General features: G+C 39.5%; 2 protein-coding genes across 6 annotated transcripts in view; both read right to left on the minus strand.

The window, feature by feature from the left end:
- Positions 1-931: 931 nt before the first annotated feature.
- Positions 932-18,968, minus strand: LOC134300986 (cytochrome c oxidase subunit 4 isoform 1, mitochondrial). Of its 3 annotated transcripts, none has more exons than XM_062985489.1 (5): positions 18,904-18,968; positions 10,378-10,480; positions 9,530-9,691; positions 7,137-7,268; positions 932-1,162 (listed from the first exon to the last, which is right to left on the minus strand). In XM_062985489.1, exons 2-5 carry the CDS (start codon positions 10,478-10,480, stop codon positions 1,029-1,031), a joined length of 531 nt encoding a protein of 176 aa, XP_062841559.1. In that variant the 5' UTR covers positions 18,904-18,968; the 3' UTR covers positions 932-1,028. The 3 variants fall into 3 exon arrangements, with proteins under 3 accessions (XP_062841559.1, XP_062841557.1, XP_062841558.1); XM_062985487.1 differs by lacking the exon at positions 18,904-18,968 and adding an exon at positions 18,237-18,322; XM_062985488.1 differs by lacking the exon at positions 18,904-18,968 and adding an exon at positions 15,644-15,708.
- A 2,950-nt stretch (positions 18,969-21,918) lies between these two features.
- Positions 21,919-27,137, minus strand: part of prkag2a (protein kinase, AMP-activated, gamma 2 non-catalytic subunit a) — a 65,212-nt gene continuing 59,993 nt past the window's right edge. For 2 of the 3 annotated variants that reach the window (XM_062985996.1, XM_062985997.1), the window contains 2 exons: positions 26,966-27,059; positions 21,919-23,122 (listed from right to left, as the gene is read on the minus strand). In XM_062985996.1, coding sequence (XP_062842066.1) covers positions 23,088-23,122; positions 26,966-27,059 — 129 coding nt within the window. In that variant the 3' untranslated portion in view covers positions 21,919-23,087. Of the gene's footprint in view, positions 23,123-26,888; positions 27,060-27,137 lie in introns of all 3 variants that reach the window. The other variant, XR_010007438.1, reaches the window with a different exon arrangement.

Raw genomic sequence — 27,137 nt, forward strand, 5'->3', positions numbered from 1 at the left:
TACACTTACTTGCTAGAAGCATGTGGACATCTGTCCAGATTGTTGGACATCCCATTTAAAACCCATAGGCATTAATATGGAGTTTTTTCAACAATTCATCCCAAGGGTGTTCAGTGGGATCAACGTGAGCTCTGTGCAGTCCACTGGAGTTCCTTCACACGATACTCATCAAATCATGTCCCAATGGTTCTCACTTAATGTCAGCCTGGTACAAGAAGGTGACCTTCTTTAAACTATTGCTAGAAAGTTGGAAAGTAGCAATTGGTGTGACTGAAATGCCTGACCTTAATTGGATAGGGTGTCCACACACTTCTGGTCATTAAGTGTACAAAAGTCCCATACACACACCCCATCCCCACACTGTCAACTGCTGCATCATGTACCATGATGGTCAAAGCATACATGACTGCCGACCAGTGCACTGAAATTCTAACATCAGCCATCAGGCTCTTCTTTTCACCAGCCAGTGGTGAATACATACATGCAGTGAGAAACTGCCTAGAGTCATCGATGTAAAGATCCACCTTGTGAAGAAAGATCTGCTTGCTAACCTTAAACTTGTTAGTATATTAGTTACAAACCAGACCCATGAGATGCTTTCCATTAAAACCATTAAATGTTAATTGAATGACATTACAGAGAGAACCACTGCCTTGAGAAAAATGTGCTGGAATGCACATCTATGTATGAAGCCATCAAGCTCTCTTTTTCACCAGTCAGTGGTGGACTCCTACTAAAAGCTGGAACACACTAGATTGAAGTATTCCTCAGCCTCACATGCCAGCACCTCGACCAGTGAAAGCAGCCGTTGCAGCTGTATGAGGCGATTTCCCATCAGGCGTCTCCTCCTAGTAATTCAAACTAATTAATTCAACAAACCAACAAACAGCTCACAGTGTGCAACATGACAAATCAAAACCCCAGAAACATCTTCACATTCTGTCTTCTTTATTTGGTATATTGTATAAATATAATTAGGGCTGTTAAGCTTAATGCAGGTCTGATTGCTGTATTAGCCGGTGATTCTTCTACTTCCACTGGCTCTTCTCGTAGTCCCATTTGGCAGAGAAGCCACTAACAGGGTTGACCCTCATGTCGATCATCCTTTGGGTCTGCTTTTCAATCCATTCAGGTGAAAATGTGTGTGGCACATCGCCGTACACTGCAGAAGACAGAAGACATGCGAGTTCAGATAAATTTGACTAATATGATCAACTTAATCTAGTTTTGTTGAGGCTGGTTCCTTTCAAAGTGTGATCTTTGTAAATTTAAGGGAGTTTTTTTCTTTCCACTGTTGCCCTCATGTTGCTCATCAGGGCTGTTTTGGTCCTGGAATTATGTGAAGTTGCTTTGAGACAAAATCCATTGTAAAAAAAACACTATACAAATAAATTGGACTTGAATTAACATTTCATGCTTGAGCCTGCATGTTGATTAAACATAATAAATGGTTTGGGTTTGAAATGGAACAGTAATATGTCACACCAGTGAGAAGTGCAAAATATATAAAAGTTGCTCAAAAAACATTTACATTTATAGTACGCTATATGACCAAAAGTATCTAGACAGTCCTCCTAATTAGTACTTTTAAATGTTTTAGTCTCATCAATTAATTTGGCATATAAAATCAGTTATATAAAGTACATTCTGGCGCACAGGTGGCGCAGCGGGATATTCCACTAGCACACCAGCACACCACCGGTCGGCTGGGCGCCATCTAGCGGGCACAATTGGCAATGCTTGCAGCAGACAACAATTAGGCACCGCGTCTGCTGGGTGGGATGACCGGACTATAAGTGGGTGGAGTCTTCAAACAAACCCTGGTTAGCAGATAGGGGAGCCTGTGCAGAAAGCATGGGTGAAAAGAAGGGATCCGCTAAGGACTGCTCACAGGTCGGAGAAATTGGTGTGAATGAATTAGAAAGAGTGGCCTGCAGAGCCATGACTGTAACCCTATCTAATCTTTGAAATTAATTCAAACGTTAATTGCTAGCCTGGGCTTCTCGTCCAAATTAAAACCTGACTTCATAAATGAAAAGTGGAGGCTGTTACAAACACAAAAGAGGTGGATACTTTATATTAATGTCCAAGGTTTTAGAATAGGATTTCCAACAAGCTTATGGTCAAGAGTCCACATATTTTTGACCATACAGTGTACCTAAGACCAACTAAGTCAAGTCTGGACAGTCTGGAACAATGTGTAGATTTAGACCTCCTCTTCATTGGTTCATACTTTGTTTAAAAATAGCAAGTTAATGGAATATTTAGAAATTGAGTGTTCAACTAGCTAATTTAGTCAGGTGTCCACATACTTTTGGTCATGTAGTATGTGACAAATCTTTGCTGTTCAGCATAATTTACTCTTCCTCCACAAAACAGGTCCACAGGTGTGTCCACTCACTAATTTACCTCCTTATTCGCACCCTGAAGCTCTCACTCCTACTACATCCAACAATAAACAACATCCCACCTGCTACGGTCCTGTTATAAATTAAACATACTAGACATTTTTATTTTTGTTCTAAGGGTATGCAAACGCTCCCCATCCACTACGTTCAGAATATTTCAAAACCATTAATCTAATGCTAATATGCACAGCCTGGAATGAAAAACCTAAACTGTTAAATACCCTTCAGCCCAGGAAAACGAGACAACGTGGCGACAAAATCTAAAAAGGAAATAAAAAGGGGAAAGAAAGAAATGGTTAATTGTGCAAAATCCCCTAAATACCCCACCACGCCGGCACACCACAACACAACACGTACACACTTTCACGCTCATCAGCTCTGTCAGCAAAACAAAAAATAACACACCATTAATTCATCTCGACAGAAGCTGCACCTGATAAAAGTGCCTAATCCGTCTTATCTTCTGGCTAGAAAACAGGAACGGAATAAACAAATTAGCGAGAATGCAGCCAAAGGGAAGCGCACTGCGAGCGCCACTCTACCATGACAGGCCCGTTTTCAAAATATAATTTAGACACACGCGCAGAAGACACCCAGCCAAACAACATCAAATGAATGAGTGCTTTGTCGTCATGTCATTTCTCCAGGGCAAAACAGCTTGTCTTTAATACAGTATCGTACAAACAGCAGTCTTCAACTTAATTATAAGAAGTATAAACAATAGTTTTGGAAACGATAACACACTTTTTTTTAAAGGCGTAGGAAACCTCTACCGGTAGATGTGTGCAAATACAGAGGTGACAGTACAAAAGTAGCCACTTGACCATGAGCATATTGGACATGCCATTCCAAAACCACTTCGTAATTGGTCTCTCTTTGCAGCTATAAGACATCCTGTAGAAAAAATTTTTTTAGTTAATTCTGTGGGAATTTGTGCCCATTACATTAAAGGAACATTTGTGAGGTCAGGTCTGGTTTGCAGTTCATCTCAAAGGTGTTTAGTGATGTTTGGATCAGAGCACTGTTGGGATATTGGATAGTTTAAAGTAGCCAATACAATAACATGCATGTTTTTGAGAGTGTTGAAGTATAGGACCTTAAGAAAATTGATTGAACCCAGGAGCTAACAGCTGTGCCAACTTGACACCCCAGGCATGTAAATGTGATTTAGAATTCATGCATGTTATAAAAATGCTACATTTTTGACTTATCAGAGGGCCTTGGAATTCATTAATGCCCACGCTTTTGAACAAGATGTTGGGGTGTCCATTGTCCATTAACATTTGACCATATAGTAAATGTTTTACTTACTTAAAACTACAAAATACTGTAAAAATACCATATGATGTTTTAATCATATTGCTGGATTAATAGTACTATTATTTATTGATTTATTTATTTACACTGATGAGCCTAAACATTAAAACCACACCCTAATATGCTGTCAAAACCAGTGATGGCATAGTTACCTTGAAAAAGTAATCTGATTACTGATTACTGATTACTCCTTTAAAAAGTAACTTAGTTACTTTATGGATTACTTGATTTTAAAAGTAACTAAGTTAGATTACAAGTTACTTTATTAGTTATATAATGCAGTCCGCTAATGTATCCCATAATGCAACTGGAGCTGCGATTGAAGCGGAATAAGAAACAAGAAAGAAAAGAGTCCTCTGTTCACAAGTGTGGGTAAGATAAATAAAATAACATTTTTAAAGACAAATAAATAACAAAAAGACGATAAATATCCTACATTTTGGTGAGTGGGATTTGTAATGAGTCTGTAACCATGGTGATATTACGTCATCACGTCCCACGTCATCACTCGGCGTTGGCCGAGTAGTGCACACTTCCTCCAATCTAGTGCACACTCTGTAAGTAACCGATTCCGGACGCAGCCCGTGACTTAACTGTCGCATAGGCCAGACGTCACTCCCAGAGACGCAAGAAGAAAGCAAATATACTGTATATCTTTTTACTAAGGAAAATGACAAAAATAGTAACGCACAGTAACTTGGATAAGTAACTTTAATCTGATTACTGGATTGGAAATAGTAACGCGTTAGATTACTCGTTACTGAAAAATGCGGTCAGATTAGAGTTAGTACTAAGTAACGCGTTACTGACCTTCACTGGTCAAAACAGATCTGACTTTCCAAGACCTCTAACGGTGTCCTGTGATATATGGTACCAGGACGACACCAGGCGGTCTTTTAACTACGGTAGTTTGTCAGGTGCATCATCCCACAGTGCATCCAGGTGTTACTTGACTCATAGTAAACAATGCACATGTGTCTGGTCAACAAGATCTAGAACAAAGCTGAATTTGTCCGACCTGTCGACCTTGTTTCAATGTTGCAATGTCTGCATCCCCAAATATCCAATTACCCAATGGCATTACACTTCTTCTCTACTTATGTTGACCCCTTTGACACATAATTTACCTCTTTATTTACACCCTCAGGCTCTCACTCCTACTACATCCAACAATAAACAACATCCCACCTGTGCAGTCGCCGACCTGCACAAGGCGAGTTCATAAGTGGATCAGTTTTGTGTACGGAAAGACACACCCTGATCCCATTATCCCCGCCTATCTGCAGGCGCCATCAATCAGCCAGCAGAGGTTGTAACCGCATCAGTCATGAGGAATCCCCTCCCTTCCCTTGAACAACAAGCCAATCGTTGCTCGTGTAGGCGCCCAGTCTATCTTCACTGGTCTGCAACTATGTGGACACTCCATCTCCTACACACCTATTTGGTACATTCCCATAAACCCCAGTATTAAAATGACCCATAGTTGGAGCCCTCCAGCTGGTCCGTACCAGAAGCCATAGACTTTGTTATCGCCTGGCTGCCCAGGACCAGGCTGGCAGTTTGTGTTTTGGATTACTTGGATTACTGTCCATAGATTCTCACAACTGCTGCCTGTGAGCACTTCTTGCTGTTTTGGAGATACTTCTAACCAGATGTGACCAGCTGCTCATATTTGTTGCATTCAACATGTGTACTCGAGTAAGTATGATCAGCCCAATGTTTCATAATGAAACTAAGTTCCAGGTATTACTGAGCCAGGTTTTCTTTTGACCCAACAGTTCTTTCATCACCCCTTAAAATCTGCCTGTTAAACATCAACTCTAGACGAGTGCCTAATGAGATGCGCTCTCCCTCGCTCTTCAAGCTCCAACACGAAACAGACAGCATGGGAAATACCCCATTCTGTAATGACTTTTAGGCTTTTTTTCCCCTGATTCTTTAAATTCTTTCACTCTGACTTCAAGCTTAACGCTGTACTTTCTCCCTCTCTGGCTTGTTTGCTCTTCCCACTCGTTCTCTCTGTTCTTTTTCTTCCTTTATTGTCTCTCCTGTGGCCATATAGCATTGACTTCCTTCCTCAAAGAGGCAAGGCCTCCGAGACAGAAGGTTGAAGATGCTAGAGTTTCAGCTGCATCCAACAGTAGTTTTAAATCATACACTCCTTTTTTTACTGCAGCACACACACACACACACACACACATTATCATCTGCTTGCCATTAATCACGTACAGACAGATAGCCTTGGAAAAAGTGTAGGTGGTTTTAGGGGATTCCTTCACTTAAGTCAGAGTTCAAACACCAAAATATTTTTGTTTTCTTCTCTTCTCTGTTATTTGTTTTCTGTATTTTTGGCCAAAAACACAGTGTGGCCCAATTACCCCAGCATGAGCATGGAAAACTGGCTACTGGAGAGTCTGCCAAGGTGAAAAGGCTGAAGCAATTTCTCTGCCTCCCACTTCTGAGGCGCTACACTGGGGTGCCAGTTTATTAGATATTAAATCAGTATCCCTGTATTAGTAACACTGGCAGAATTCAAGCCTTGCTGGGATCAAATTGAAATTGAATTTGTTGATTGAAAAACCAAGGGAGCATGGGTGTTTGGACAAACTAATTTTTACCACTAGTGAAAACAGAATCCCTTTTTGCATTTATTTATTGCATTTGTCCCATGTTTTTGTCCCTTCCCATTATTTTATTTTTTTTACCAAACAATTTTATTTAAAAAAAACTGACTTGTCCTGACAAAGAGCAGTAAGCAAAAACTATTCACAAATATCTCTATTTCTACAACCACACAACTTTTTTTTGGAACACTGGTCAGACCTCAGAACTCATTGACAGTAATTCAGTTTGTTTTGGATAGGTTGCCAAAAGAAATGGGCCAGAATTTAACTACAATGCTCCAAAAGTGGGGCGGCACAGTGGCTTGTGGGTAGCACCGTGGCCTCACAGCAAGATGGTCCTGAGTTTGATTCCCAGGTGGAGTGATCCGGGTGTGGAGTCTGTGTGGATTTCCCCCAGGTGCTCTGGACATGCAGTCACGTTAATTGGAGACACTAAATTGCCCCTAGGTATGAGTGTGTGTGTGACTGTGTTTGCCCTGTGATTGGTGTTTTCTACCTTTTGCCCAGTGAATTGGTCTCACTGTGACCCTGAATAGGATAAAGCGGTGATAGAACAGACAATAAATGAATGAATGCACATGAATGCACATAAATGAATGTTTTTTTTTACTGTGGTAGCTGGAATTGCCATCAACAGCTTTGCAGCATGTTTAAACATACACTCTTTGTTAACAATATAGGTGACGTTTGTAGGAAGTATTTTAAACTAAAAAAAACTGTTTCTTCTCACTATTCTTATTCTGTACTAATGGTGTCCAACATTAACGAACAAAGGAATTATACCCACCAAAAACACGCTGCCACCACACAACCAGACCAGTAAAGCCAAAGAAAAAGAAGATTCCAGCCAGCACAGTCTTCCATTCATCTGAACCTTTCTTCATCTCAGCATAGCTCAGTTCAAAGGAGAGCCTGTACACTGCAACAAACCACAACGATAACTGGGCTGTGAGCAATAACATTTATACATATATACATACATATACAATAAACGATTTAGCCTCATCTACATCATGTTTAATATGGGTATGCTAATTTACCAAACACTGGTACCATGATGCTGGTAACGACTGAAACCAGTCATATGGTAGTACTGCCATCTAGTGGTTATATCATTAACACACCACTTAAAAACAGTGATTTTTTAAGACGCTAACTTGAAGCCTAAACTTACTTAACAAACATTAATTCCATATATAACACGAATTTCAGTGAACCTTCGGGGGGGGCTACCCAACTGATATTAGTATAGTGTGTGTAATAAAGTGGCTAGTAAGTGTGTCATATGTTTTACAGCCCCAATTGCAAAAAAGTTGGGACATCAATGATTTATGACCGGTATTAAATTCAAAACAGTACAAAGACAAACTATTTGGTTGAAATTTTTTCTGGTTTTTATGTATGTATATTTTCATTTAATATGCTTTATCCTGATCAGGGATGTGGCAGGTTTGGTTTACCAAGAAACAGTTGGTCAAGTCGCCAATTCAATGCAGGGCTTTAGCCATCCCCCCTTCCTTAGACATACCCAATAATGTCTGTGTAGGAGCCCGGCTGGCCGATAGCGATGATGGGCTAACATAATAGACTGCTGCGCCATCCGAATGCCATGTACATAAATGTTATAACTAAAATTGATTGGTGCACCATGTATTAAAGTTACATAACCATTACCTTTAACAACATTCTGTAATCATTTCTAAATTAAGGACTCCAATTGTTGTAGCTGGGAAAGTCAAATTTTTTCCCATTCTTGCTTGATATTGGGATTAATAATAAAGCACAAAATTCCCACTAGGAAACCGGTTTGGTCTGCAGAATTTTTTATATTCCATCATGGCAGAATCAACAGTTTTAAAATGAGTCAAAGGCATCAAATGTGCTGAGGACTTACAAAACATGTTTACAAAATAGGCATAATTAATACACTAAAACATTAAATATCTTTTTTGTATGGTGTTTCCAATTAAATATACGCAAATCACTGCTTTATATCTTTATTTATTTACTAGCATTTTACCCTCTCCAAGCATTTTATTAAAACTGAGTTTCCATATAAAAATACCTACAACTCCTACAACTGCCTTTTGATTTAAGGCAAGTATTAAGTAAAGATGCTTTTCACTTGTTTCCCCATACAGCAGTATGTGTGAAATTACTGTTTGTGTTGATTGCTCATGCACATAAATTGTAAACAGCAATCACATTATAAAACTAGGTCCCAAGGCAACCCTGCAGTAGTTTTATTGAACTCAACACAATACTGCCTCTGTTTAAGTTCAAAGGTAGCTTGATCTATAATATTGCATGTTTATTACAATTTCCTTTTTGTATTTTATTACGTGGGGCTTGTTATATAAAATATATTGTTGAGTATTATAAAAGAAAAGCCACATCATCTTGGGCAGGCAATACAAATCACTTTTGTCCTTCTTTTAAAGTGTTGTTAACACAGTCTGAAAAAGCTAAATATTATTCAGGCACATGACTACAGCTGTGCTGAACATAATTAGATCATGCTTTTTGTTAGCCAGACTAAGGAAAAAATCTGCCCTCATTAAGATTTTTAGATTATGATTAGGGTTGGAAAATAAATTGAAAAGTATTACTACAATACTCAAACACTAAAAATTTTTTTAATAAATTCAGAATATATTAGGAATTTTTTTAAACATGTCAAATTCTTATTATTTTTATTATTTAATAATTCATTCTACTAATGACCTTATCCTGGGTATGCGATTAAATCCAATGCCATGCTGGAATACATTCTGGACAAAATGCCAATCAGTTACAGGGCAACCCTCACATTTTTACTCACTCACTCATACCTAGAGTTAATTTATAGCAGACGATCTGGAGTTTGCATGTCATGGAAGGTAAAATAAAACAGCACCCAGAGAAGAACAGCAAGAGCAAAACTTCTCACAGACAGTGGCTAAAGAAGAGAGTCTAATTCTGAATTGCTGTGGGGTGCCCACTATAATAGTTGCACCACGGAAGGATATTTTTCATATTTGATTCATTTGTAAAGCATGAAGTACTAAATACATAATCAGCATGCCTCTATATATTTTGGTCTGGATGCAAATAATTAATTTCAGCATTTAAAATGCATGTTCTAAATATTTGTATTTTGTTCCTGATCGCCCGTGATTATGATGAGAAGAAAGGATTTACATTCTAGTTTCTCCTCCTTGGTGAGGTTCGACCATGGCTCCTTTTCTTTTTCTTTCAGCTTCCTCTGCTCAGGAGTGAGATTTCTGTTGAAGGGAATATCAGGCAGTGGAGTATCCAGTCGGTTATTGTACTGAGGAACGCTGCAGTCAATTACATCAACAGCTATGAATAAAGGAAACACAAAATTAGAAACTCATGAATAAAAGTAAACATAATAATAAAGTGGTTCCAAAATAAAGTGCCACTCCCTGTGCCAAATTAGAGTCTTGCAGCCTATGGAAAAATGTGTTGGTTATCCATAACTGTTAACTGATTACAATTAGTTATTGGTTAAAAGAAATTGGCAAGATTTCCATTCCCAGTTCTATTACTATGTATACATTAATACATCACTGCTGTCTGCAGCGCTTGGCAGGTCAGATGGCAAGAAGCCCGGGAACCACTGCATTAATTACATTAAATTTAATGGGCAAAACAGTGCCGGCCAAAGATCTGAGGGTACAAGTGAAAATGCTTTTATTTTTAATACAATGTGTTTCATTACAAATCACAAGCTTTGCAACAAATACTTTCCTTTAGTCAACTATCCTAGACCACATGGATCCTCGTCCAGGCACGTTTGTCACAGTTCTGGTTGATTGGAACTATTTAATTATTGCCCTAAATATAGAATCTTGCTTCTTGAAGGTCACCAAAATGTTCCATTATTCGAACTGAATAATTCTTCAACATGGGACAGAGAACAAAGAGGATTTAACCTCTGTGTCACCTCATTAATAACCCAGGAAATCATGGCTTACTGCCTGCTTGTTAAACTGCATGATGGATCATTTGTATGAATTACTTACGGTGGCCATGTCCTGCCAGTGCTCTGGTCGAGGTGGACAATTGCCTCCAAACTCCAGTCTGAGCCTGCAGACCGCGAAGCAACACACGAGACGACAGCAACATCTAGAAAAGGATATTACAATTTATATCCTTAGAATGGCTACATGTGAGTATAAAACATATAAAAACACTGTAGACAGCTGGCATAGTTATAAAGCTAAACAAACAGTAAGGGTTAACAATACCTGTGCTTTCAGTCTCAGATCAATAGTACTGCATTGTAAACCAAAATATAGCCATCAACCTGGGCCAAGCTAACTTTGCAATGCACCAACACCTCAATATGGAAACACTTCAGTATGGTATTTGGGGAATGGGGACAGATAAGGTGAGGGGAAACTAGTATGCAACCACTTGTTTGTACACAAACAATGTCTTCTAACTTTGTATATGAACAATAAATTTGCATTAACAAATTAATGAAATTAGTAGAAGCAGTTTGGTCCCAAATCATGTGCATGTATTTTAAAGAGCCCTGTAGCTTTTTAAAGGGGGCTGGTTATGGGTGACGACTGTGCTTTTGTGTTTTAATTAAAAAGCATGTAGTATAAACTTCCTGGGTTAGATTTTTTTTTCTTATTAAATTATTCATTTTGTTTACGTTTAATTTGGGTTATGATACTTTGCACCTCTGAGTGGAATTCACTGAACCTCAGCAGACTGCTCTGTGCATGATTAATTAATGTGTACAACAAAATTGTAATAGTATGTGAATATAGTGTTTTTTTTCTTTTAAAAAAATTGAACCACACTTACTAGACACATTTATCCAAAGTGACTTACATCTGTGAGCAGTTAAGGACCTTGTTCCGGAGCCCAAAAGTGGCAACTCAGTGCTTGTGGGGCTTAAATCAACAACCTACTGATCACTAGTCAAGTAAAACCATGCTGTAAAACATGTTCAATCCTGTTCTACATCATTCACTCAACAGTAATGTTTTGATTCAGGGCACATTTCTGTGTGGCTGCAATAATAATAGTGCAATACATCCGCATACAATACATAAAAATTCAAGTATAATAATATGAATGTGCTCATCAAGTTCATACTTGTTGCCATCTCGATGTGATGGTCTTGCAGGTAATAATCAGGTTTTGTGCGTCTGTTTCTAGGGTGTAAGGCAGCCTTAAAGATGCTGATGACAGAGTAGTGACGGTATTTAAGTCTACTCCTACTGAATTACTATTTTTAATGAATCGTGAAAACAGATTCGCACACACAGGTAATCTTTTTTTAACAGTGCTGTTGTGTTTGATATGTAGATCATTGATTATGAATCATACACTATATGGTCAAAATACCATATAGGTCAAGCAATTATGCATTAAGGGCCTTGGTCAGGGCCCTTAATCTGGCAGCAGAGGGGCTTGAAGCAGTGACTTTCCAACTACTAGTCCAGTACCTTAACCACTTAGCCCAGCCTATAGCCTACCTTTAAACCTACAATGAATACACTAGTAACTGTAAACTAAGCAGAACTGAAACTAAACAGTTGAAGTTGTTTTTTAAATGCAGCATTGCTTTCAAACTTACGCCCATTACAATATTAGTGGACATAACCTAAATCTAAGTAATCACAGGTTATAAACTGGGTAAGGTATATTAATAAATCTTAGGACAATATGTTTACATAGGTCTAATGTCCACACACACACAATTTAGCGACGAGTTGACTGAACAGAGGCGTGGCGGCGTTCAAATGTGATTCGATTCTTTGATTCGTTTATTTGACCATTCATTCAATTTGATTCGCATTAAACGGATCAATCGATTTGTAATTAAATACTGCTTTTAAGGGATGAAACGAGTACCTAAATCCCAAAACAAAATTAGTTGATATACACAATATAACTCAGAACTGGTTAGAAGTAATGTATTCAAACTAAGACTGCTCGACTCGTTTGTACGATTCTGAATCATTACGGTGAAACGGCACAGTGCGCAACACATCCCCAAAATCACAAGTCTGATAAAAACGTTCATTCATTCAATCACTGTCAGTTTTAACACCGCTTTATGCTAATCATGGTCGCGGCGGGTCCTGTTTGTTGGGAAAAATGGAGGAAACGCCAGAAAATTGAGACACACAGCAAAATCTTAACCGTTGCACTAACAAGTAAATTAATTCATATAGGGTTGCCATGTGTTGAATTTTGACTTCTCATGAATTAATACTTTTAGAAGTGGGGATTCAAACAATAACACACCCAGTGGCTCATGGGCCCCAGTGGAAAAAAAAAAAATTGGGGCCCCCTCATCAATGTCATATCTGTTTAATTCCATATATATATATGTATCAGTGGTGTATAAAGTACCTGAAGTCCATACTTGATTAAAAGTACAAGTATCTTACCAGAAATGTACTTTGATCGAAGTAAAAGTCACCTTTTAAAATATTACTTAATTAAAAGTCTAAAAGTATCTGATGTTTAATGTACTTAAGTATCAAAAGTATCTGATATTAAATGTACTTAAGTATTAAAAGTAGAAGTAAAAGTAAATGCTGTTAGTATAAACTGAAGTGGTCAGAATTTTGAAAAATATGAAGATTGTTCTTTTAAGAATTTATTTAAGAATGTATTTAAGAATTAAATACATTTTATTCCTTTATCTGAACATGATTTGTGCCAAATCATGATTATAATCAGCTGTTGACATCACCTGTTTGAAAACACATAATTATTATTATTTTTTAACCTTATTACTAGCCCTAAATTGCCCTGTTCCAACTTTTTTGGAATGTCTTGTAGCTTAAAATGTATGTTTATGTATGTTAAGTTTAAATGAAGTTAACCTGACAAAACATGAAATATTTTGTCGATGTAAATGTAAGAAACACTGCATTCATTTCATTTGCATTTTCTATACTGTCCCAATTTTTTTGATTGAGTAGTACATTCAAGTCATAGATACAGTGTATCACAAAAGTGAGTACACCCCTCACATTTCTGCAGATATTTAAGTATATCTTTTCATGGGACAACACTGACAAAATGACACTTTGACACAATGAAAAGTAGTCTGTGTGCAGCTTATATAACAGTGTAAATTTATTCTTCCCTCAAAATAACTCAATATACAGCCATTAATGTCTAAACCACCGGCAACAAAAGTGAGTACACCCCTAAGAGACTACACCCCTAAATGTCCAAATTGAGCACTGCTTGTCATTTCCCCTCCAAAATGTCATGTGATTTGTCAGTGTTACTAGGTCTCAGGTGTGCATAGGGAGCAGGTGTGTTAAATTTAGTAGTACAGCTCTCACACTCTCTCATACTGGTCACTGAAAGTTCCAACATGGCACCTCATGGCAAAGAACTCTCTGAGGATCTTAAAAGACGAATTGTTGCGCTACATGAAGATGGCCAAGGCTACAAGAAGATTGCCAACACCCTGAAACTGAGCTGCAGCACAGTGGCCAAGATCATCCAGTGTTTTAAAAGAGCAGGGTCCACTCAGAACAGACCTCGCGTTGGTTGTCCAAAGAAGCTGAGTGCACGTGCTCAGCGTCACATCCAACTGCTGTCTTTGAAAGATAGGCGCAGGAGTGCTGTCAGCATTGCTGCAGAGATTGAAAAGGTGGGGGGTCAGCCTGTCAGTGCTCAGACCATACACCGCACACTACATCAAATTGGTCTGCATGGCTGTCACCCCAGAAGGAAGCCTCTTCTGAAGTCTCTACACAAGAAAGCCCGCAAACAGTTTGCTGAAGACATGTCAACAAAGGACATGGATTACTGGAACCATGTCCTATGGTCTGATGAGACCAAGATTAATTTTTTTGGTTCAGATGGTCTCAAGCATGTGTGGCGGCAATCAGGTGAGGAGTACAAAGATAAGTGTGTCATGCCTACAGTCAAGCATGGTGGTGGGAATGCCATGGTCTGGGGCTGCATGAGTGCAGCAGGTGATGGGGAGTTACATTTCATTGAGGGACACATGAACTCCAATATGTACCATGAAATACTGAAGCAGAGCATGATCCCCTCCCTCCGGAAACTGGGTCGCAGGGCAGTGTTCCAGCATGATAATGACCCCAAACACACCTCTAAGACGACCACTGCTTTATTGAAGAGGCTGAGGGTAAAGGTGATGGACTGGCCAAGCATGTCTCCAGACCTAAACCCAATAGAACATATTTGGGGCATCCTCAAGCGGAAGGTGGAGGAGCGCAAAGTCTCGAATATCCGCCAGCTCCGTGATGTCGTCATGGAGGAGTGGAAAAGCATTCCAGTGGCAACCTGTGAAGCTCTGGTAAACTCCATGCCCAGGAGAGTTAAGGCAGTTCTGGGAAATAATGGTGGCCACACAAAATATTGACACTTCAGGAACTTTCACTAAGGGGTGTACTCACTTTTGTTGCCGGTGGTTTAGACATTAATGGCTGTATATTGAGTTATTTTGAGGGAAGAATAAATTTACACTGTTATATAAGCTGCACACAGACTACTTTTCATTGTGTCAAAGTGTCATTTTGTCAGTGTTGTCCCATGAAAAGATATACTTAAATATCTGCAGAAATGTGAGGGGTGTACTCACTTTTGTGATACACTGTATATATTAACTCAAGAGTTTAACAAAACGTGTGGCATTTTTAACCCTTTAATGTTCTGCTCAACTATTAGTTTTAATCGAAATATTTGGGTAAAAATAAGCTGTATTTAAATAATCTTGTTTGGGTCGTATCTACTCCCTGACTGGCATGTTTTAAACTAAAAAATAATAATTAAAAATAAGCTGTATTTAAATAATCTTGTTTGGGTCGTATCTACTCCCTGACTGGCATGTTTTAAACTAAAAAATATTGGTATTCTTATTTTAAGAAAACATCGTTTCTAACTTTAAGCAGCAGCTGAAAAATCATCCATGAAAAGTTGGAAACGTTGAAAACTAGGAAAAACAAAGAAATATATATTTTTTAACATAATTTTCTTGTTGAGACATTAAAGGGTTAAAGACGTGCATTTTCCTCAACACCATGAATGTTTCCTCTGCCGGTGTAATACAGAAATTAGATGAAGAAATATTGGTCGGCAGGTGAGTTTTTATAAATCGACATGTCTTCATGAGTTTTGCACTGAATTAATTCCAAACAAATTTAGTGAAACGTTCTATCTGTGGTTTGAATGTAATCAAAAATGTAAGCTAGATATCTGAACAATGTTAATATAATGAAATAAAAAAACAATGGTGCGGCGAATTTACTTTGTTAATCATTAACTTACATCAGTGTGTTAAACGCGGAGCTTCTGATACGCCGGTATTTTCGTGTCTTTGGGTGAACGACGCGCTTCACTTTGTTTGCACATGCGCATTAATGTGTGTAACCACTGATCTAACTTCCAAGTGCAGATTCGCCAAACCTGCTGCAGTCTGTCACACATCTCACATGATTTAGCTTATTTATTATTATTATTTTGTTGTAACGAGTAACGAATATGCATACGTCAAATGTATCGGAGTAAAAGTACACAATTTCTTTAGAAAATGTAGTGGAGTAAAAGAGAAAGTTGCCGAAAATTTTTATACTCCAGTAAAGTACAGATACTCCAAAAAACTACTTAAGTACTGTAACGAAGTATTATTACTTCGTTACTATACACCACTGATATGTACAGGGGTTGGACAAAATAACTGAAACACCTGTCATTTTGGTGTGGGAGGTTTCATGGCTAAATTGGACCAGTCTGGTGGCCAATCTTCATTAATTGCACATTGCACCAGTAAGAGCAGAGTGTGAAGGTTCAATTAGCAGGGTAAGAGCACAGTTTTGCTCAAAATATTGCAATGCACACAACATTATGGGTGACATACCAGAGTTCAAAAGAGGACAAATTGTTGGTGCACGTCTTGCTGGCGCATCTGTGACCAAGACAGCAAGTCTTTGTGATGTATCAAGAGCCACGGTATCCAGGGTAATGTCAGCATACCACCAAGAAGGACAAACCACATCCAACAGGATTAACTGTGGACGCAAGAGGAAGCTGTCTGAAAGGGATGTTCGGGTGCTAACCCGGATTGTATCCAAAAAAACATAAAACCACGGCTGCCCAAATCACGGCAGAATTAAATGTGCACCTCAACTCTCCTGTTTCCACCAGAACTGTCCGTCGGGAGCTCCACAGGGTCAATATACACGGCCGGGCTGCTATAGCCAAACCTTTGGTCACTCGTGCCAATGCCAAACGTCGGTTTCAATGGTGCAAGGAGCGCAAATCTTGGGCTGTGGACAATGTGAAACATGTATTGTTCTCTGATGAGTCCACCTTTACTGTTTTCCCCACATCCGGGAGAGTTACGGTGTGGAGAAGCCCCAAAGAAGCGTACCACCCAGACTGTTGCATGCCCAGAGTGAAGCATGGGGGTGGATCAGTGATGGTTTGGGCTGCCATATCATGGCATTCCCTTGGCCCAATACTTGTGCTAGATGGGCGCGTCACTGCCAAGGACTACCGAACCATTCTGGAGGACCATGTGCATCCAATGGCGGTGCCGTGTATCAGGATGACAATGCACCAATACACACAGCAAGACTGGTGAAAGATTGGTTTGATGAACATGAAAGTGAAGTTGAACATCTCCCATGGCCTGCACAGTCACCAGATCTAAATATTATTGAGCCACTTTGGGGTGTTTTGGAGAAGCGAGTCAGGAAACGTTTTCCTCCACCAGCATCACGTAGTGACCTGGCCACTATCCTGCAAGAAGAATGGCTTAAAATCCCTCTGACCACTGTGCAGGACTTGTATATGTCATTTCCAAGACGAATTGATGCTGTATTGGCCGCAAAAGGAGGCCCTACACCATACTAATAAATTATTGTGGTCTAAAACCAGGTGTTTCAGTTATTTTGTCCAACCCCTGTATATATCAGTGTTTACTATATATTTCCTGTTTGGCTTGCCATAATACATGCATAATACGTGCAGCCAACGGGGGGAAGTGAGGTGAGTGGTTGAGTTCATTTCGAGTTCCCCCCCTCCCCTGGAGTTACGCCACTGAACACACCACAACACATAACTAACTATCGACCAAACAAAACCGAACACACATTTGAAAATGTGAGAACTGCTCTGCAATTCGAGCCTATTTTTTACTAGTGTGCAATAAACTATAAAGCAAATGGAACGGAAACGGATAGGCAGGGTCGACTCATTGAATACGATCACTGGATTGAATTAATTACTATGAATAATAATGCTCATCACTGTGAAAGAGGGGTGACAATATCCCACAGACTAATCGATTATTTAAAGCACTTGTTACCCACGCTCGCAAGAAAAAATCGAAGTGTAATTAAGTACCTACTTTCACTTTCACTGGTTAACATTGACATTATTAGTCTACATACTAAAAGAAATTAACATTTGTAAACGACGCTTTAACTACAATAATATTACCAAAACTAGACATAAAATTTGTTGTTATAAACAGAATGACAGTGGATTACAAAACAGTAAGCCAATTTCAATGTATACAGAAAGCTCGGCTCATCTGAACAAATCCTTTTTTTAACCATTTTCTTTATTGAGATTTTCTCATTTCAAGAGATAAAAGACAGATTGACAGTATGTTCATTCAACAACAGAGACTGTAAGAAAGTAAAGCAACCCCATATATATATATATATATATAAAAGTAAATAAATAAATAAAAATTAAATAAACAAAAATAAAGAAAAAAATACAATGAGGGGGGGGGGGGGGGGGGGATAGAGGAGAGAGAACATCTCTCCTCTATTCAGGGGTGATGCAGTAATCCGCAATAGTATTAAGGACAGGTGACCAAGTTTCATGAAAAGTTTGTAGTGATCCCAACCTGTAAGAACGCAGTTTCTCCAGTTTGATGTTGCTCAAAAGCTCCTGGAGCCACCAGTTGTGTGTTGGCGGAGATCTGAACACATCCTTAGATAGAATCGGTTCGGTACAATGAATCATCACTATGCGCACTTTACGCACCCCAAAACATACCAACCTCGGTTTGAATTACATCCTAAAACGTTCATTTGTGGTCACTCTGTACTTAATCAAAATTATAATGTACATGTTGATCTAGAACTGGGGATTCTAACGCATAGAATAAACATTAATTAAAATAGCGCATTAATAACTATTGACTAAAGATAAACACTCACGTTTATTTACTTTTCTTTATCAGTGCGCAATAAGCTAAAGCTTATTAGGTTAGAAAATGCTTTATGCGCATTCATTAAAAATAGCTCATAATAATTATAATTAATGTGTACATATTTACATATTTTACATGCATATACCGTATATGTGCGTGTAAAGCCTATGTATATATAGATAACCTAGCAAAAAAGTAACTGACCTGAATCATCAGGTATTTTATTAGTCTACAGGCGCATATTTCAGCTTCACTTTCCAGCGCATAATATGCTACTAAATCTATCAGTGCATCAGATAATATATGCAAATATGAATAAAAATATATGATATAAATAAGTATAGAGAATAACGTTTACCTTTCCTCGAGCTGAACTCGACTACGTGCGGGAAGCGCAGCTGCGCATGGACCGCAGCTCAAACGCGCATGTAAGTATGCAGCAGGTGTTTTCCGCTGACTCTCAACAGCCAATCAGGAGACAGATCAGTGCTGGCGCGTGGCCCGTTAAACCAACTGCACGCGCATTTCCTTCTTTAACTCAATGTCAAATGTGTTAAAGTGGAGTGTGTGTGAGGTTCATCACGTATTCATTCAGACGATTGAAAGGTTTCCATTAATAGCACAATTCTATTTGTATGTATTATACACCGATCAGCCATAACATTAAAACCACCTCCTTGTTTCTACACTCACTGTCCATTTTATCAGCTCCACTTACCATATAGAAGCACTTTGTAGTTCTGTTTCTCTGCATGCTTTGTTAGCCCCCTTTTCACCCTGTTCTTCGATGGTCAGGACTCTCAGGACCACCACAGAGTAGGTATTATTTGGGTGGTGGATCATTCTCAGCACTGCAGTGACACTGACATGGTGGTGGTGTGTTAGTGTGTGTTGTGCTGGTATGAGCAAGGTCGGATTAAGGATAGTCTGGGCCCCTGGGCAAAGAGTTGCATGGCTAGGGCCCCCAAGAGGCCCTGGGGTCAAAGTCCCTAATAGTCAGAGGATCCTTAAAATGGAGGGCCCTCGGAAATAAAAATATATTGTATCATAAATGTTGATAGGCATCGCAAAATGTTTTGGGCCAGGGCCCGCCGGGGCCCACTGACCTCAAGGGCCCCTGGGCACTGGCCCCACTGGCCCGGTCAGTAATCCAGCCATGGGTATGAGTGGATAAGACACAGCAGCGCTGCTGGAGTTTTTAAACACCTCACTGTCACTGCTGGACTGAGAATAGTCCACCAACCAAAAATATCCAGCCAACACCACCCTGTGGGTATAGCGTCCTGTGACCACTGATGAAGGTCTAGAAGATGACCGACTCAAACAGCAGCAATAGATGAGCGATCGTCTCTGACTTTACATCTACAAGGTGGACCAACCAGGTAGGAGTGTCTAATAGAGCGGACAGTGAGTGGACATGGTATTTTAAAACTCCAGCAGTGCTGCTGTGTCTGATCCACTCATACCAGCACAACACACACTATCACACCACCACCATGTCAGTGTCACTGCAGTGCTGAGAATGATCCACCACCCAAATAATACCTGCTCTTTGGTGGTCCTGTGGGGGTCCTGACTATTGAAGAACAGGGTGAAAACAGGCTGGTATGTAGAGAAATAGATGGACTACAGTCAGTAATTGTAGAACTACAAAGTGCTTCTATATAATATGTGGAGCTGATGAAATGGACAGCGAGTGGAGAAACAAGGAGGTGGTTTTAATGTTATAGCTGATCAGTGTATATAGTGCGCATAAAGTGCGTTACAACCTTCCAAAATCAATATACAAGTGTTTAATAACAAGTAGGCGATTAAAGTATTATAAACATATTTAAAACTTCTATTTAAATGAAACATAACATAGAAGCCTACACGTTAAAAATTTTTTCCATGTACAGTACTGTAAATCTTTAATCTATTTAGGATTCATTAAACGAATCATTCAAAAGAATTACTGGACTAGTAATCAAAAGGTCACTGGTTTAAGCAACCTGTCAGTGGTGAGGCTTGAACCAGCAACCATCTGATTATTAGTCCAGTACATTCACCACTAGGCTACAGTGGCCCATACAAGTTGAACACGGCACCAATGTATTGCATGGGATCTCATACTCCCCCGTTTTCTCATTTAATTTAAAGTTCACCTTTATGATGTTTTGGGAGGATGGAAATGTAAAAACTGGGGTGAATGTATGGAAAACATGCCAAACTTAGCAGACAGTGACTAGAGTAACTGCTTTATACTGATTAGGGCTATACTGGGTTCATAGCCTATGCTGGGAACACTGCACAAGATGGGACCACAACTGTACAGTGCACAAACCAATCAAATGTCATATTATATTAATAGTGGTAAGTCATTCCCATACCTATCTAATGTCATTTGGTGCAGGTGGGAAACTTGTGTTGGTGACCTGAGAATCTAGATTTAATCTTAACCTTTAGTTGCTGCATTTTCTCCTCTTGGCCCTACCTACTTCTAGGTAGTAAATGTTCTCCTCTCCTCACAGAAGCACGTGGTAACTCTTGGCCATAGATGTGGGTGGGTCAATGGGTATGTATATACAGTATATAGCCCTGAAGTCCAGGGTCTAGGCTCTGGAAACAGAAGGAAAGTAATATTGAATCTGTCTTTAATTGTACTCAAAATTCGAACCTCAATACCAAAAAAGTTGGGCATTAGAATAGGTCTTCTGAGCTTTTGCACAAAGGGACATGAGCTGTAAAGCCGTTGTTTAAAAAATGGTTCAGAAAGCAGCATATGTTGCACCAAAATGTGTATGTACACTTACCAAGCACTTATTCTGGCACATAAACTTCTTATTTTATTAGCCTTGTGTTTAATTTCTGCAAATGAAGGGTGTCTTTTAATGAAAGGGTATAAAATTAATTCAGATCTTCATTCTGCTCCACAGCAGTAATATAGTTTGTAAATAGATACATAATTGGTGTAATAAATCAAGCACACATCTATGCAGTCCTCATAGACAGACACTAGCAGTTAAATGCCTACCAAAGAGCTCCCTGTCAAGGACCCATAGAGTGCTGAAGTGTATAGTGTGCACAAATCTTCAATCCTTGATTGCAACATGTACTACTTAATACAAACTGACTCGAAAAGCACCACTTTGACAAAGAAAGTTAAGTACTATGGATTGGGTTTTCAGGACCATGCATCTGCAAACAAACCTAAGCATCAGCCGAAGTAGAGTAAAACTCTAATGGAAGTCAGTGGACATTCTAACAATGGCTATATTGCTGTCAGGTCCATTCAAAACTATTTGCAAAGTTTGGCTGAATGTAAAGAAATCCCTGCAGCCATGTTTCAAAATCTGAAAAATAATACTTAACACGAAGCGCAACAAGTCATACAAAGATTCAGTAGCATGATTTATTGTTTTCCAAACTGCAAAATGAATAAAAAGCACAATGTTTAACCATTGTAGTATCATCTTCATGCCAGTGATGTACATTCTCAGTGGACATGATGCTTTCAGTGACCTTTATCAACAACACAGCCACGATAAATCAGACGGAACCTGCAAATCAAAATCCTTAATATTACAAACATTTTACAGTAAATACACAAAAATAGACCTCTCTCTCTGGCACTTTGTATACACCTCAGAAACTCTTTCTATGTACAGTACGCTTGATACGGAGTACGAGTTTTTGTTACATGCCTCCGAATAACTGGAGAGAAGAGTAATGACGGCTCGTAGGCAGCGGCTTCATTTTCAGTTGCACTAAACATCAAGTCGTGCATATGCATAGGGGCAGAACGTCTCTATCTATCCCACTAGAGATATAACTTTCTAAATAAAAATGACAAAAAAATACAAATAAATAAACCTCTAAATCCATGTTTACAGCACTTTCAAAAATCTTGATGAAATAAAAGCACTTTTCAATGACGGAACAATTATAACCTAAACATTTAAAATCAGTGACATATTCAAAACATTACTTTTGGTTTGTAGACTCTCACATTCACTTTGATTCTGTTGAACATTTGCAGTTCTTGATGTCTTTACCTTTAATATGGGCGACAACTGGTGGCCGAAAGGCACCATTTACAGAGAGGAGGAGATCTCTGTCCCCAGTCAGGGATTTTTGAAAACGAGAATTAAATGCCACTTTATTACTGTGCAATTCTACAGACAAGGCAAAGCTCTTACTATATAAGGGTTAATTGAGACTAGTCCACTAGTCCATGCCCCCCCCCAACTCCCCTATTAATGATGGTACAGTCTAAAGTTAAACAGTGACTTCAGACACAGAACGGACACTAGATGGCAATCTTTTGTAGGTCGTGATCATAGTGTAACATAGAGCAGAATCCCTCGGAGAAAGAGATCCCTGGTGGTCCACCTTGTCGCCCCGTAGCACATCCACGGATCTTCTGGCCTTCAGCAGCATTCAGTTCGCACCTCGTACCTATTTCCCTACTCTGTAAGCTGTGTCTGAACAAGCTCCAGTTTCAAATCCACCTCCTGCTTTCTTATCCAGCAGCATGACGGACATAAACAACCCCGACCTGCATCACTCAGCCTCCCTGCTCTCCTTCCTGGTCAGACCTAGAGACAGAGACAAGAATATAAATCAGTGTATGAAAGCCACATCTTCCAACTGCCACATTTTATAGTTAGTGATGTAATATCACAGCATTCAAGAATGTTAGGATGACAAAACCCCTACTGACCCAATAGGACAAATATATTTTAATAAAATCACAGCCTAGTAATTACACTTAATGGTGTTATACATATAACAAACTGTAGCAGCTATAATAGTTGATATTCTAATATATGTACAAGCTGCACATGGAAATGCCACTTCTTGGTCACTGATTCACAAAGACATGTCCACAGTTAACCAATAACAGAATTTTTTCTCTCTTTTTCACAGAGCCCTAAAAAGCAAAGATTGCAACTGGAAGAAATTTAGGGTTTTCACCATCCACATCTAAAGATGCAAAGAACCAAGCAAAATATCTGTGTGTAAAAGGCAAAACCAAAGCCAAAAGTAAATGCCTGTGAATTTATTTAGCACAAGGTTTTCAAACTTATTTCAAGCGACCCACATTTTGTCCATGATTTTTACGCGATCCAGGCAACACAATGCATCTTATTCTCTCAATACAAGATGTAACACAAAGCTTCCACATGGGGGCGTTCGTGTACAAGTTTATTTAATTATTATTGTTTTCTCTGCGACCCTATGGGTTTGAAAAACCCTGATTTAGATGACACTGAATTAAAAAGTGACAAGTGTTTTGTGATGCACATAAACTCAGAAAAACTTCGGTTATCAGTGCAAACAGTTTGTGCTGCATCTATAAATGCAAGTTAAGACTAATATACAAAGCAAAAGCTGTATGTCAACAAATCAAGCTCATCTGAGCTCACCTTTACTTTTTTTATTTTCTAATAATTCTAATAATTTGTTTTCTATTTTCATGCTTTTTCCCCTCAATTTTTTTCTCTGAATCTAATCATAACCAACTACCTGATCTGTAATTCTGAAGAATGAAGAATGCACCCTCAGACATGTGCAGGCTCATATGGGGATCCATGTCGTGCACGAAGAGTCATGCACCATTCTCTATTACTCCTCATTTTTGTGCCATAATTGCATTAGTTAATAAGGATTGTCTTTGGCCCTCCCTTCCCAGGACAAGCCCCTAATCATCAACTGGTTGGATTATGTAAGTGACTTTGGATAATACATGCTTGCTAAATGCCATACATTCAATTTACTTTAAGACATGTGGCTGGCCTAACGTGGAGGAAATATACAGTGTATCACAAAAGTGAGTACACCCCTCACATTTCTGCAAATATTTCATTATATCTTTTCATGGGACAACACTATAGACATGAAACTTGGATATAACTTAGAGTAGTCAGTGTACAGCTTGTATAGCAGTGTAGATTTACGGTCTTCTGAAAATAACTCAACACACAGCCATTAATGTCTAAATAGCTGGCAACATAAGTGAGTACACCAGACAGTGAACATGTCCAAATTGTGCCCAAATGTGTCGTTGTCCCTCCCTGGTGTCATGTGTCAAGGTCCCAGGTGTAAATGGGGAGCAGGGCTGTTAAATTTGGTGTTTTGGGTACAATTCTCTCATACTGGCCACTGGATATTCAACATGGCACCTCATGGCAAAGAACTCTCTGAGGATGTGAGAAATAGAATTGTTGCTCTCCACAAAGATGGCCTGGGCTATAAGAAGATTGCTAACACCCTGAAACTGAGCTACAGCATGGTGGCCAAGGTCATACAGCGGTTTTCCAGGACAGGTTCCACTCGGAACAGGCTTCGCCAGGGTCGACCAAAGAAGTTGAGTCCACGTGTTCGGCGTCATATCCAGAGGTTGGCTTTAAAAAATAGACACATGAGTGCTGCCAGCATTGCTGCAGAGGTTGAAGACGTGGGAGGTCAGCCTGTCAGTGCTCAGACCATACGCCGCACACTGCATCAACTCGGTCTGCATGGTCGTCATCCCAGAAGGAAGCTGAGGCACAAGAAAGCCCGCAAACAGTTTGCTGAAGACAAGCAGTCCAAGAACATGGATTACTGGAATGCCCTTTGGTCTGACGAGACCAAGATAAACTTGTTTGGCTCAGATGGTGTCCAGCATGTGTGGCGGCGCCCTGGTGAGAAGTACCAAGACAACTGTATCTTGCCTACAGTCAAGCATGGTGGTGGTAGCATCATGGTCTTGGGCTGCATGAGTGTTGCTGGCACTGGGGAGCTGCAGTTCATTGAGGGAAACATGAATTCCAACATGTACTGTGACATTCTGAAACAGAGCATGATCCCCTCCCTTCGAAAACTGGGCCTCATGGCAGTTTTCCAACAGGATAACGACCCCAAACACAACCTCCAAGATGACAACTGCCTTGCTGAGGAAGCTGAAGGTAAAGGTGATGGACTAAACCCAATTGAGCACCTGTGGCGCATCCTCAAGTGGAAGGTGGAGGAGTTCAAGGTGTCTAACATCCACCAGCTCCGTGATGTCATCATGGAGGAGTGGAAGAGGATTCCAGTAGCAACCTGTGCAGCTCTGGTGAATTCCATGCCCAGGAGGGTTAAGGCAGTGCTGGATAATAATGGTGGTCACACAAAATATTGACACTTTGGGCACAATTTGGACATGTTCACTGTGGGGTGTACTCACTTATGTTGCCAGCTATTTAGACATTAATGGCTGTGTGTTGAGTTATTTTCAGAAGACAGTAAATCTACACTGCTATACAAGTTGTACACTGACTACTCTAACTTATATCCAAGTTTTATTTCTATAGTGTTGTCCCATGAAAAGATATAATGAAATATTTGCAGAAATGTGAGGGGTGTACTCACTTTTGTGATACACTGTATCAGCTATCAGTTTAGAGAGCGGTGGCTTAGTCTGCAATGCATAGATTGCAATTACTTTTAAGAAGTAAACAAACCACTAGAGCCAAATTTCTACCAAATGCCACAACAATTTAAATTTTATATCAATTATTACTTTATTTTTTATGGCAATATATATTTTATTCTATATTGTTTTTACTGTTCCTCATCCTGACACAAAACCCATGAAGAATCCACATTTTCTTTTTTTAATAAAGAAATGTGCTTTCCGAAACGGATGTTGTTAATACTAAAACTTTTCCCAGTATTTTTTCTTAAATGCACATTAGACAATTAAAATACACACACAAGCTTCTCCTAGGGTTGTAAGTTTTACCCCACACATGCACGCACACTCATATGATTTAAAGCAGCATCTGAAACATGCATATAATTAGCGACCTTCACAGCAACATGTCGACTGCTTAAAATTCATAACACTTGCTGATTAATATTCGGTGTGAACTATTCACTGTCAATATGGTGCACTCAGTGACTCCTGACTGTGTATAGCAGTGCACAGGTGCAGCCAACAGTCTAGTGCAGCGATTCTTAAGCTTGGAGGTGGAACCAAACATGGAGTCACCTGGTTCCAGGTAGATAGTTTTTCAGGTGTTTGGCATGAGCTGTTGAAGTGGTACATTTTGGTAGGCTGGCCACCACTGAAAAGATTTTTATGTTTACTTCAGTTCAGGAAGAACCATCCATCAAACTAAACCTTCTGACAGCTTATTAATCAATCATCACATGCTAACACCACACCAACACACACCAACACACACACACACAGACCTACATAAACATACAGTATTTGCATTGATTTAGCATTCCTGATACATGTCAGTGGCACACCCAGACGAGGTTATACACACAGACTTGGCAGCTGGGTAAGGTGGCAGCCGTGCAGCAAATAAACGCCTGACTAGGTGGTACCTGTATGTGTGTTGGGGGAGGGACAAGAGAGGAGTCCGGCTACAGAGAGGAGCTTTAGCAGTGAAGGGCGTCTATACCTGCTGGAGTGAGCACTAGGGCCTGAAGGATGTCTGACAGGGACACGATGCCCACGATGCAGCCAGCCTCGCTCTCCACCACCAGCCTGTGCACCTGCACATATAGAGACAAGTGAGATGAATAAGGCGGTCTCTTCTTACCACAATTGTAGTAAATTCACCTCAGATTTAA

Source organism: Trichomycterus rosablanca, chromosome 23 (genome assembly GCF_030014385.1).
Source record: "Trichomycterus rosablanca isolate fTriRos1 chromosome 23, fTriRos1.hap1, whole genome shotgun sequence".
NCBI lineage: Eukaryota > Metazoa > Chordata > Actinopteri > Siluriformes > Trichomycteridae > Trichomycterus > Trichomycterus rosablanca.